Genomic DNA, 14,359 nt, shown 5'->3' on the forward strand with positions numbered 1-14,359 from the left:
GTTGAGTACAGTTATCCTTCTTACACAGTTAACTAAACTGAACAGAACACAAATAAAAACCTGAAAAATTAGGTATTCCTGAGATTTACCTGGTGGGAGTTACCACCCCTTACACTTATAAAAAAAAACCAATAGAATTAATTAACAATTCATAATCTCTATACTTCTATATGTTGAGACAGTAATTTCCCTAAATTGCAAACTATTAGGCTGTTAAACAGTTGCCTCATGAGGTGTCTAGTTGAGATTTGCGTACATTAATATTTAGGTCTGTGATTGAGATCTCCCTTTCTTTCAAAATATCAGACACAACTAGAGAAAAAGAGTTGTGCATTTTTTTTTTTTTTTAGTAGCCATTAGTTTAATTCTTTTCTAAATTTGATCTTGGCGTTACCTGTTAACAAAATAGTTAACATAATGTGTTTGATATTTTTGTATATTATAGCATCAGACATCACCTAAGGTAATGGTCGGTAAAATAGGTAATGCCACTATGTAATATTAACAGTAAATTGAAAAAAATAAAACCGTTCTTCTGAAGTTTTTGGGGGAAAAAAAAATTACTATTTATTTATGAAGGTTTAATAATGTTAATTTGTTTACAAAATCAAAATGAATGAATTACTTTTATTATTAAGACAAGTTAACCAAACTACTAGTATAAATTATTAGAATTTAATTTATTGTTTTAGCCGTTATTTATTTTTAGCAAGATAGTATGTGTTGTACTGAAAGCTAAATATAATTCCTTTTCATGTGAATTTTTTTTTTTTTTTATTTTGAATATTACATAAGTTTTGTTCTGACTACTTTTATTTATTTTTAACACCTAATTGTTAGATTTTTTAATCCCCTTTTTTTCCTGTCTTATCAACTTCTATTGCATAGGAAAAATAATACTCTATCTATAATAATAATAATAATTAATAATCAAATGTAACATATTTTTCATGTGAAATAAATATTTTATATAATATGAACAAAGTATATGGCTTAATGCTTTGTTATCCTTACGATAAGAAAAGAGCTTGGAAGCTTGTTAGATGTAGATTCAGGGAAGAATAGAAAAGATTAGCTTTTTATGAATGAAATATGTAATGTTGAGTTATTGGAAAAAGTGAGCGAAGAGAAAAATTGAGAGCCATGAGAAATTAAAAAAAAAAGATACATTGGACATCAATCAAAAAGTGATTGCATGCTTAAGGAATGGTGGAAAAAAGGTGAAAGGAGACAGAGACTACATTTGAAAAAAGGCATAATGGTGGATACACTTGAAAGTCAAGGCAGCTATTTGAGACTGAAGAAAACAGCAGAAGAAAAACACAGAGAGTAGGTGCAATGTTTATTACAAGGAGAGAGAAAAAAGTGGCCCAATTTTACTAAAGCTGACAGTTAGGATAATGAGCAGTGTACACCCTGATCTTTAACTTGCACACTAATAATGTAGTGAGGATAAGCATTCTTTGAAGAATTAATTAGTAAAAGCAGCTTTGTTGTTCTATTTATTTTTTTTCAGCTTCTCTTTTAAAATTAATGTGAGGGCTGAAATTACCTTCCACTCACTTGTAAACTAAGCTGATATTCATTAACTTATGCTGGTTGTTTTATAGTATATTTCCACCACACAATTTGATTGAAATTATCTTTGAGAGCATTTTAGATGTGAGATCTCAAACTGATAATCCATGAATCCTCAGCTTAATCTCATTTTGCTTTTATAGAAATAGCATTTGTTAAACCTTCTTTGAAATAAAAGTGCACTTTTCTCTTTCATTATGTTTTTAAATAACCTGCTTTATTTATAGTTGTATTGAACTCTAATTGGTGTCTATATTCATCTATTTCTCGGTTGTCTTACGTATTCTGTCTTTCATGTTAATTCTTTAACAGTTTTCATCCATCTTACATTTGTTTTCACCCTTTAGTAAATTTTTGTTTACTGCTTTGCAATTTTATTTCCCTCCCCCAAAGATCTATACATTTGTAATTGCCATAGTTCATTATATTAGGGCTGTCCAGAAAGTAACTTACATTGAAATAAAAAATAACCAAATAAAAAAAAGAAATTTTTTATACATTTGAAATGGACAATCTTAAATTATTTTTCTACATAGTCGCCATTTAAATTGAGGCACTTATAATGATGCACAAGCTTTTCAATTCCTTCTCTGAAGAAATCTGCCCTGCCCCCTTAGTTTTTTGGCACCCATCTTGGATAAAACTTGTGATAACCAAGCTTCCCTGATACAATTTCAAGCAGTAAATGTCGTGAAATTTGAGGGAAATGAAGTGAGTGTTCCGTAATTGTAATGCAGCAATTTTCACAAATTTTATCATTGATTTTCATCATCAGTTCATCATTCACAAGGCTAGGCTGACCACTGTGGTCCTCATCATGAACATTGGTATGGCCATTTTTAAACTTAATGCACCACTGCCTCACTCCACCTTCACTCATTATTCCATCTCCGTATACTTCACAAAGTTGCCGATGAATTTCAGTTGGTTTGAGGTTTTTTTCCAGTAAAAACCTTATCGCTGAACACACCTCACAACTCACAGGATTTTCTATTGAAGCTCACATTTCAATAATTCACAATGAACAAAGTAGAAAAATCACAGTCCACATACTATGACAGCTTGATGCGTACTGAGTGTAGAAACATTTTGATGCCAAGATGGCAGCTCTACCCCCACCCATCTCCATGCTAGCCACAAACGTAAGTTACTTTCTGGACTGCCCTCATATAATCTTATTATCTCAGGTTTTCAACCATATATTTTTTCTCTTAATTTTTTTTTTTTAAATCTATTAATTTTCTGGTGTCTATAAGTAGATTGCATTCTTTTAAACATCCTGTTTCTTGATTTCTATATATGTTGCTTTACCTTCTTAATTGTAACAAGCATTTTGTCATTACTAATAATTACTGCTGGTAATTATTGTTTTCATGTACTTCTAAATACTATTTATACTCAAACCCTTTCCTAATCGTTCTGTCTTACACCTTATAGAATCTCCTAAATCCTTCCACACATGTTTGCAAATTTATAAACAGAATGTTTACAATACCTACTTTACACACACACACTTAACGTAACATACCTAAAAATGTTTTCCTCCTTTTTTTGCCCCAATAATTTTCATTCCTTTCCTTATATCAAAACATTTTCCAGTATTCCTACAGATTTTAATTTCATCATCTTCCTTACATTGACATTACAACATAAAAATGCCAAATAGGATTAGTTTTAAAAGAGTTGTTAACACTATTAGTGTTCAATTGTTACTTTTCTGAAAGTTTTAAAAATAATTAATTTTTAAAAGCGTTTGTACGATCCAATTATTATTTTATTTTTGTTGTAAAAAATAAAGTTTTGTTAAATGTCTTATTTTTTTTATCTCTACATTGGATGAGTAATAATGTTAACAATTTCAAACAAAAAATTTGCTGCCAGAGTGCTTTTTAACGTTTTATTTAGTTTGAACAATATATAAAAAACTTTTTTCTTACTTTTTTGCAGAAGTTAAAACAGTCAGGAATTTATTTATTGTTTAACACCACTTATTAAATATTGAAAAAATAGTACTGTTAATGTTGACAGAATACAGAGTTGAATATAATAGTCTAATACATTTGCAGATACCAAGTTTAATGTCAGTTGAAGTTAATGTTGTCGATAGAAAATGTGTTCAAAGATAGTGTTTGAAAAACAAAGTAATTTTTTTTATTTTTTGTCCTTTATTTTCTATGATGAAAATTAACTTTGAAACAGCAAATTTAATTAAACATAAATAAAGTATTTATTTTCTAATTTATTTAAAACGGTTATTTTTACTTCGGAACAATGTTCAAAATGAACAGACACAATTAAAATCCAATATACTTTTTGAAATATGCATTTTAAAAATAGTCTGCTGAATAAAAAAAGAATTTCCCATCAGCAATAAAATTTTGAATATCAAGTGAAGGTAGCAGTACCAGAAACTGAAGTTCGTTACAAAGGTGACTGAAGATGTTTTTAAGTAAACTATTAAAAAAGTTTGTAAATTTTGATTTATTGTGTCATTTGAAAAGTTTTTAGTTCTAAATGAATCAGTTTTTCAATGTAAATATTACGTCATTGATGAATGATGTACTTCTACCATTTTAGCAATTATTCAATGAAGAAATACATTATCATGCAAAATTATGTTGATACTTAATAACATGAGATTTATTTTAGTATAGTGTAATTAATCACAATTTTCTCAGCCCTCAGTTCAAAATTTATTTCCTTTTTTACTATTTCTTATTTTAAAAGAACATAGTTTTTTTATTGCAACAAATGTTTTTTCATAATTGTTAGAAAAATTTTACAACAGATCAAGATAGTGGAAGAAGATTGTTATATGATATTTGGGCTTAATGTGAAGATCAGATTGGTCTATTTATACATCTTATTTTCATAAAGTTTTAACCAGCTAATTTTTTTTTTGCATTGTGCACATTTAAAAACCTTATTATAGTTAAAAATTGTTCTAATTATGATTTACATGTATTTAATGCATACATTTTACTACCCGTTTACTTTATCTCATGTTGATTATCCTGTATTCATGTGAATCAAATATTTAGCTCTTCTTCCATCTTATCCTTGCTTACTCCTTTTGAACAGACCATTTTCCTGTACCCCCTTTTAATTAACCGATCTATTGATCTTTGTTCAACTCATCGCATTTCATGATTCAATTTAGAAAATATAATCTTTTTGAGTTAATTCTGAAATGATACCTTCTTGAATAATTTTCTCTCTGGAGATCCAATTGTGAATCGTCTTACCTCCATAATGTCTCAACATATTCCACTATTTTATAAGTGTATACCACTTTTATCTCAGAATTTATGATATAAAGTGCATTAGTACATGTTACTAAAGAATTATCTTCTACAGACTTTTATGCATGTGTACACACTTATGTTTATTCATCAAGTTTATTGTACATCTTAATCGTATTGTATTTATTATATATTTAAACATTACTCATCTCTTTCCTTTATCTTGAATGCCTTGCATTCTTAGTGCACTAATAATACTATACTACTTAATGCTCTTATATATTCATACTTAAGTAATTCTTAATTAAACTTTAATAAGTACCGTAGGTGTTTAAAAATATTATTATAAAATTCAGTGAAAGAACAAGCTCATTCCGTACCATATTTGATTAATCAAAGAGTGAAGCAAAAATTAATAGAATGAAAAGTCAAAATTGCAGTAGTCTGTTGTCTAATTAACATGGACAACAAATTGCTTAAAGTATACTTTTTTATTGAAATAATTTTACTTTATTAATTCTAGTGTGAAATATGTTCTGCTTTGGCTTGAACAACCTCTTTTACTTGTTTTGGCATTGATTCCATCAAATTTCAATTCATATTTTTAACCTCTTCCAAATTTTTATATTTTTAATTAACCATACTTCAGTTAAACAGTATCTTGCTGAGATGGATCTTCAGTATATTCTAAACCTCATTCTGGTTTAAACCTAGAGAATTTCCAGATTGATCAAGGAATTTATATTGCTTTCTTGCTTAAGTATGTTGGCTGGTTTTCTATTATAGCCTGACACATGGTCGTGTTGGAAAACACCACAACTCTCAGAAAATGTTTGTATAAAAGATACAGTTTTTCCTTTTTGTAATTTCTACAATGAATTCATAATTCCTTCTCATAGCACCAAGATTCCAGACCTAGTAGATGTGAATAAGAGTATAACTTTTCTTTTTTTTTGGAGAGTGCTTTATAGTTCGCTGAAAGTGTTAAGCTCGTATTGGTCATTGCTTTGTCTATCAACACTTGTTCTGAACCCTTGGACTAAAAAGTGTAATTTATCACCAGATATTGATTGCTCTCTTCTTATCTTGACTCCAAGATTCATAATTTCTGGCCTGAGCCAAACTTTTAGCTTCATTGTGAATGTTAGTAGCTGGGTTTCTTTTTTATTGGCTTTCTGGCCTTTCGTCCTGCTTCAGTAAGCCTGTACCATACTGTTGATGAATCAGTACTAGTATCAGTAGCCAATAAATCTCTCTGAAGATCCTTACTTGACTTCTGAGTATGAATTCTTCTCTTCAATGCCAAAATTTTATCTGTTCTAGAATTGTTTTATGTTTTTGCCCACACGTGGTCTTTTGTTTTTGAGAAAATGTTTCTTAATTATGTTTTCGTCCACCAATTCTAGAAACACTCAATTTTCTAGTCTTTGCCTTTTCTCTGGAGTTGTATTCATTTATTTATAGTTACAAACAAATAACTAAATGACCAGTAAATGCATACATTTCTGCAATTTAGCTCTGAACAGAGACAAAGCAATTATTATTGAACGTCTTAAAATAATGAAAACTAATTTGTTAAAAATATAGTAATGTAGTTTCTATTCTGTAAAACTTTGTTCCAGCACAGTCCAACTTCCATCTATACTTCATTGCTTGTCAACTTTCTACTGTACTCACATCCAATGCAGTTCTTAATGTTTTCATTCTTCTCTTTAAGAGTTTTTTCAGCTTCATATATTCAAAATATAACTTTTTCGTTTTGGTCTTTTGATTTTTGTATTTAACCAATTATTGAATCGTTTAGATTTTCAGTTAAGTTTATGACTAATATTATTTGTCATCATAATAAAAAATTTTAAATGAGAGTTGAAAATTCAACCAAACAATTCTAATTTACTTAATTGATTAATTTTATTTATTTTATATTTGTTACAAAGATAATTATAGAGATAGCAAATACATTTTAAAAGTCTGAATTTTATTCATAAGCCAATAGTATTAAAATTTTGTTGGTCAGGCCAGACAAGTGTTGAACTGACATTTTGCCATGAAAGCAAGCCCTAATACTCTACATGACCTTGTTATTTGAAAAACTAGTTTGATTCCTTTACATTAATTAGTATTTTTACCTGACTGCATCCATAGGAAGAGTAGTGTTGTATTTAATTGTAATGTTTGTTTTGTTTGTTCCCTTCTATACTTCACAGTTAACCAACAAATGCTATCTAAAAATTGTCTTATCTAGAAAGAGGATCACAATACTGAGGGGCAAAATTTTAAAATTATTTTATTTTCAATTTTAATGATAGTATTCCATTAAAAAAAACCACTACCTCTTTTGATATTGTTCAAAAAAATTTATCATTCTTGAAATGCAAGTGAAAAATGTCCTAAACAAAAGTAAGCAGGAATGCATCACAATTAGCACATACATGCATTATAGGCATATACATTATCATTTATTAACATTGAAATTTTTATTTAGATAAATATTATATGAATAGTAAAATTATGGAAAAAACAAAAAAGTGCTAAATAAAATAATTATTAAAAAATGATGAGGTTTTTATTTTGTTATTTTTTTTAAAAAAACCCGACTACTAATTGTGTACACATCTACCTAGTATAATTATAAAAAATGAACAAAACATAGTGAAAACAAGTTTTTCTTTCTTTTCTTACAGGCAATTTTTCAGGATACAGCAAGTTAGTCAGAGATGTGAAGTTAAATATTCTACATTTTATGTTGTAATCAGATGCATGCTTAATTTATTTGAAATTGTAACTTTAATTGCCTCTACTTTGTTAAGATGACTAACAGTTACCCAAATACAATATTAAATGTAGAAGTAATATTACATTTCACATCATTGACTAACTTACTATATCTTGAAATAAATGTCTGTAACAAAAGAAAGAAAAACTTGTAAACTGCTTTTTTGTTCGTTTTTCATAATTGTAGGTATTATGTGTACATGTGTTCAAGTAGCAGTCAGGTTTTTTGTTTTTTTAATTATTTTATTTTACAATAGATTCAAAATAATGAACTGCAATGAGCACTGGATATTTTTTTTATGAAAGCTGGGGTTTCTTACTATTAGATGCATGGAAAAGATGACCATTTATAAAAATGAAAATAGAACCAAGCTTTATTTGATGAGAGAAATTCTTTATAGCATTATTTTTCAATATGCTTCTTCCTGAAGAGTTGTGTATATAACACAAATATCATTAGTCTTCTTGGAGTCCTTTCTATACGCCCTCTCTGTGTATTCTTACTGCTTGCTAACAAGCTTTTTCCCTCTGTAAAACCAGTTTTCTGTCTACATTTTTATTAATTTGTCAGCAATATTGTGACCTTAGCTTTGAATCTAATTAACTAAAATAATTTTTCCGCTTTGTGCTCATGATAACATCCCCTTGCCTTCCTAACTTATTCATTATTCTTTTCCTATGTTTCTATTATTTGAATTTCTGATGAAACTAATTCCTTTGTGAAATATTCTGCCATTTTACTTCACTGGTTCCTACTACATTTAGCTGCAATCTATCCATTTCTCATTTTAAATTATGCGGCTTAATACTCTTATTTAAATTAATAACACTTCATATTCTCTTTCATAATATTATGGTATTTTCTGTTGAACAGATCGTACCAGAATTTTGATTAAATTACCATTTTTATCAAAGATGATATCAAATTGCATTGTAAGAGAACAGAAATAAGGAAATACTTCCTTGCCATAGTCAGTCAAATTCAATTTTGTCAGTTTTGCAGTACCCAAAAAAGCCTAACATAAGAGTATTAGTAGCTAAACATGTAAATGGAGCTTTAAATTTCAGTATTTTTGGTTGAATAAAATAACAAACAAACATCAGCACACTCTCAACACCTACTGAAAGGGTTGGCTGTTTCTTTCATGAATCATTCTTTAGTTAAAACTCTCCTCAGATTCTTGTCATATATAGTACAAGTCTATTGTGTACCTATGTGCTAGAACAGTACATGTCCATACTGGTAATAAGATCACATCATTCCTACAGAAAGTTTTGTTTCTGAATATGATCAGGCAGTTTGCCAATCCATGTAGTAATAATGAAGGAAACATTTTTAGAATTATTTAAATGAAACAAGATGGCAGAGTACATTGAATGTAGAACAATATGTACTGTTGTTTTTATCTCAATTTTGACATCTTAGTCATTAAGTTTAAATAGCAGTTTTTGTTTGAACTGGAGTCTAGTTTTGTGTAAAAATTTACTTTGTTGGTAAGAGATGCAAATTAAAAAAAAAGTGGCTGTGTTTTAATAAATGGTGTGCGTTTTAGATATTTTGATGCATGCTTCCTTCTGCATGCATGTAATATTATGTATGTTTATTAAATTATTGATCGACAGATTGATTATTTTTCAATTAACATAAATTTTGTGACTGTTAGAATTACACTGTTTGTAATGTGTTATGGTGGGTGTGTTGCGTGTATATATAGGCAAGAAGGAGAAAGACATAAACAGCGGTCGAGGCCCGTCCTCAACAAACCCGATGAGCATCAGCGTACCAAATCTAACAATGGCAGCCAACTCGACTGGCATGGAGCAAACGAACCCTGCTGGCCTCCTAGAGACATTTGCGGCTATGGCACGCCGTAGAACAAGTGGAGGCAGTGGGGGTGCCGGCAGCGGTGGTGGTGGTTGTGGTGGTGTTATGGGATCGGCCAGCCCGCAGGTTGGCGGTGGTGGCAACATCCAGACCGGTAATCCATCACCATCCACCAACACTCCGTCCTCCACGCCGACATCCGGATCCTCCCTGTTCCCTCGTGGCCCGAGCTCTGTCTCGAGTCTTGTTCGTTTGGCCCTCTCATCCAACTTTCCAGGTATCACAACACACACATCGTATTTACATAATTTTACAAATAAGTATAATATTTTTATATATTTTTTTTTTTTTATTAGACATTTATACATTAAACAATTAAAATTGATATGAAGATTATGTTAAACTTGAACCCTTTATTATATTTACCAAGAGTTATTCACTGAATCTTTTCGGCTTCCTCAGTATACGCCCTTTTTTTATGAATCTTTCCCTTTTCTTGTTATATATAATTTAAAATAACGTTATTTCCTTAGTAAAAAATCTCATTATTGAAAATACAACCATTTGTATTATTGTGCTTTGGATGAAATATCAAATGTTCCTTAATCATTTAAGGTCATTGGATTTTTTACAAATTTTAATGACACTTTTCTCATTTAATTATTAAAACAATGCTTTGTTATTTAATAATTCTGTTAAGATAGTTGAGATCATTTTAAAAGTAATTTTTTAATTCTTACTTTCTTGTAAATAAGAATAATTTTTACTGTAGCTTGGTAATGATGTGTAAAAGTAAAATTAAGTACACCTTGCTAAGTAACAAAGAGGAACATGCTGAGAAAGAATTAGTTGTGGGACGAAAAGGAATTAAGGTAAAAGTTTGTCATATTAGTTTTAGGAGTGGCTTTTAAATTTAAATTATACAAAGGAGTGGCTTTTAAATTTAAATTATACAAATCTAAAAGGGTAGTTAAAAAACATAATAATATATTCTCTGTAATTCATCAGTTTTACTTACAGTTTCAAATTCACAAAAGAAGCTGAATCCTTGATTAAGACTCATGTCAGATAAATTTTTTATTGATTTGCAGACTTATTTAATTTATATAAATCATGTTTGTGTAATATGATTCTTGTCTTGTTGGCTGGCTAGGATACCAATTGGTCATTTTATATGTAGAATTAAAATAACAATTTTCAAAGATTTTTCAAATAAAACTTCATCTTCTTTTTTCTTTAATTCATTAATCTGTGTCTTTTATTATTATTTATGTAAATCATTTTAGACAAGGCAGAACATACATTAATATAAATTAATATTAGTAGAAATACAGAATGTCAGATGATAGAAATGTAGGGTTATCAGTTCATGTAAAAAAAAGATACAAAATATTGATTTGTAATATTTTATTAATATTTGACACTTGAAAATAGAGTCGTGAACAGGAGGTCATTTGGGTTCTTTTCTTAAGCTTCAAGACTATTTCTAAATTATATGAATTGTGGTCTGGTTATTGTCTCCTAAAATGCTCTGGTTATAGTTGCATTGTGTATTAACTGTTTATAATTAAGCAATATTAAAAAGTGAACAAGATAATACTATCAGAATTTGTAGTTCTGTATGTTTTATTATTATTTTTCTCATTCATATTTACTTTGCCTCATAAAGTTTTTTTAGCAATTAAGCATTAATGTTGATAAAAGAGTTTTATAATTTGCAAGCAGTACAATGGAATCAAACTTATCATAGTTATTAAATCTCTTCTTTATATCATTAAAATTTTAATTTTTGAAATTGATTAATTGTTAATATGCAGAAAATGTATTCATATTATTTATAACACTTAAGCATACATATTAATATATATATATATATATATATATATTTTTTTTTTGTACTAACACTTATTCAGTATATCACTTTAAAATTAATTTTTATCCTTAGTTTTATATTAAAAAGAAATTGTTTGACTGTACTTCAAACCTTTCTGACTCTGTACTTAAAAAAAACTGCTGATGTGTGATCCAGTTGATAGTTGCTTAACAGTAGATTATTTTGATTTTCATCAAATGTATGTCTATCTTGCTGATTTGTGCTCTCTTGAAAGAATTTTTTTACTAGCTTTTTTTATGTATGAGGTTTAACCAACTAATGTACATCTATGTTTGTGATGGTTTTTTCTTTTTTATTGCCTAATTTAATGTTGATTTACATTTGGCTGCTGATAAATTAAATATTATTTTATTACTTTTTCCGTAAAAAATTGAAATTTAATTTGCTGATCTCCATCGTAGAGGTTAGTACACATATATCTGGCTTTCATGCACAAGATCAGAGCTTACACTTACAAATTAATTGTAAGAAAAAAACAAAATTAAAAAATTATTTCAGTGTTTTTTCCCCTACCAATTCTTTTTTATTATATATTAAACATTACACTGTACGGAAAATATTAATTTAAGTCAGCATAACATAAGTATGGTCTGATGGTCAGTTCTTGGCTGCTTATTTTCCTTACTTATATAATGGAAATTGTTAATTTAATGCTTCAAGATAATGTGATAATTTGTGAATGAAAAAACTAATTCTTAAAACATTAATTTGGAGAAAAATTGAATAATTTTGGTTATTTCAATAAAATATATTCTCTTATCCATTTCATTATGTAATAACACTAATTACATTTTTTACTTAAACATTTAAATAACAACCTGGTAAATTTGAGTTAAAATTCCATGATCTGGTGTAAAAGTAAATATAATTGTTTAATTCTGAGCAAGAACAGCCTATTTAACAATTAACTTGGAAAAATATGTGGTTATTAGTCAGAGATAGTGTATAGGCAAGTCAGCTTACAAACTCCTGTTTGTATTTAATTATTAAACTTTGTTTGCTTATAAACAGTTTTTATATTTAATTGGGATTATTTCATTATTGGGTAGTAGTTAAAGTTTTATTAAATGTTTGTTCAGTAACAAGAAGTATTGAATAGTTTGTTTTTAAAATCAAACTTAAAAATAACCTACTGACTTTATCATTTATTTATACATTCGATGTCTTTATTTGATTACCTTAATAGTAGTAAAATGATAAATTACTGCTGGAATACACTTAACATTGCTATTTGCTGTTGATCATAATATTAAATATTTTGGACAAAAACAAATTGTCCTATTTAGGAATTAATCTTATTAATAATAGCAAATGTCTTGTTTGTCGATCATTGTGTTTACAGTATTGTCTTTTGCCAACCAAATGATCCATGTATTCCTTTTTGGTGTGGGGGGTGAGCTACAGTATGTTTATGTAAATATTGTATATGGTGATGGCTATTTATGATTTGGGATTTAATATTCTGTAGTGCTGTACTAGGTGGATCAATATTTGTATCAATAATAATTATATATGTACTATATCAGTTGATCACCAGTCTTGTGTTCGGTTTCTTTTTAAATAAAAGATTTACCACTCATTAAAACCATTAGCTTGTTATTTCAAATATATTGCAGCATTGTGCCTATAAATATGTTATGGTTTTTTAATGGTTTATTTTGAATCGTTGATGTTAGAGAAAGAATTAATTGCAGATTTTCTGCAGAGGTTACTTTGTAATTCAGGTAAATTAGATATTAAAGAAGAGTTATTATATTTACTAAAATAGTTAAGATTTTCATATTAGATTGTTGACTAGCAATTCTACAACACCAGTATTTTTTTCTTGATTGATCAAGATCATATGATAATAAAAGGTAAAATACTACCATTAAAACTTAAAAATGGTTATTAATTAAACTAAAAAATTATAATAAAATATACACACGCAAAGAAACCTTTTCATTAAGTGCGTGTTAATTCTCATAAAAGCTTATGATAATTATGTCCTGATTATTTATGTTTTATAATTTAATGAGCTCTTACCTGCAACTTCGCACAAATACTTATAACAGAATATTCTATACAAAAAAAGAAAGAAAGGAAAAACGATTCATCAAAATTATTGCAGTAGTACTCAGGAAATAAAGAAATTTACACATTTTACAAACTGATAGAGTTTCAAAATTGCATAATTTCTTCATTTTTTTGAAAAAAATTAGCATGTTATCAGTTTTTTGTAGTCTGTTTGTTTCTCTATAAAAAAGAAAGAAAATAAAATAAACCGGCAATATTGGTGCGTTTTTGTTTGAGTAACAAACAAATTTTCAGATTAATATGATATAAATGAGTAAATGGTGTGATATTTATTTAAAAATATTTTCGATTGTGTTTCATAAACCGTCATACAAGACTGGCTGGGCTCATGTACAGGTGGAAGGGTACAGGGAGGTAGCTGATGAAATGGTGACTAACTCTGAGGATAAAGAACAAAGCAGTTGTGCACCAATTTTCAACTTTGATTGTTAATAGCTTCTGAACTAAGAATGCTATCATAGTCAGGAAAAATGCAATTTATAGAAATTTTATGTTCTTTCAGAAAAACACTTCCACTTTACTCAATTTCCTCACTGTTTTCAATGTATTAATGAAAAATCACAAATCTGTGCATTAAAATTTCACTCCATTGGACTGTTAGTGTGAAAAATTTCATCATGATTAGAATAAATATAAAAAACAAATGGACAAACATTCTTTATTTATATATATTGATATACACTTTAATATCAAAGGAAATATAAACTACCAAAACACAGAAAATAAATAAGTTAAACTTACCATGTTAATTCCAAGAATCGATTTTCACAGGCTCCTGCATCTTCAGTTGATATTAAATTCTTTAATTGCATTAAAAACATATATATTTACAGTTTTTTAATTTGTTGAGATTTAATTTGTCCATTTATTATGGACAAATATGCAAATGTTGCTGTGTAGTACTGAATTGATGTCATCATTCCACACATTCTAGCTTTCAATGCAGCAAAATTTGCCTTTTCATCCGTA

At 28.3% G+C, this 14,359-nt stretch overlaps 1 protein-coding gene across 14 annotated transcripts in view; it reads left to right on the forward strand.

The window, feature by feature from the left end:
• Ufd4 (ubiquitin fusion-degradation 4-like) overlaps positions 1-14,359 on the forward strand; it is a 280,366-nt gene that overhangs the window by 217,385 nt on the left and 48,622 nt on the right. For 13 of the 14 annotated variants that reach the window (XM_075368433.1, XM_075368435.1, XM_075368434.1 and 10 more), the window contains one exon: positions 9,311-9,697. The exons of the other annotated variant lie outside the window; for it this stretch is intronic. In XM_075368433.1, coding sequence (XP_075224548.1) covers positions 9,311-9,697 — 387 coding nt within the window. The remainder of the gene's footprint in view (positions 1-9,310; positions 9,698-14,359) is intronic. 14 annotated transcript variants of the gene reach the window in all.

This window comes from Lycorma delicatula, chromosome 6, assembly GCF_047948215.1.
Source record: "Lycorma delicatula isolate Av1 chromosome 6, ASM4794821v1, whole genome shotgun sequence".
NCBI lineage: Eukaryota > Metazoa > Arthropoda > Insecta > Hemiptera > Fulgoridae > Lycorma > Lycorma delicatula.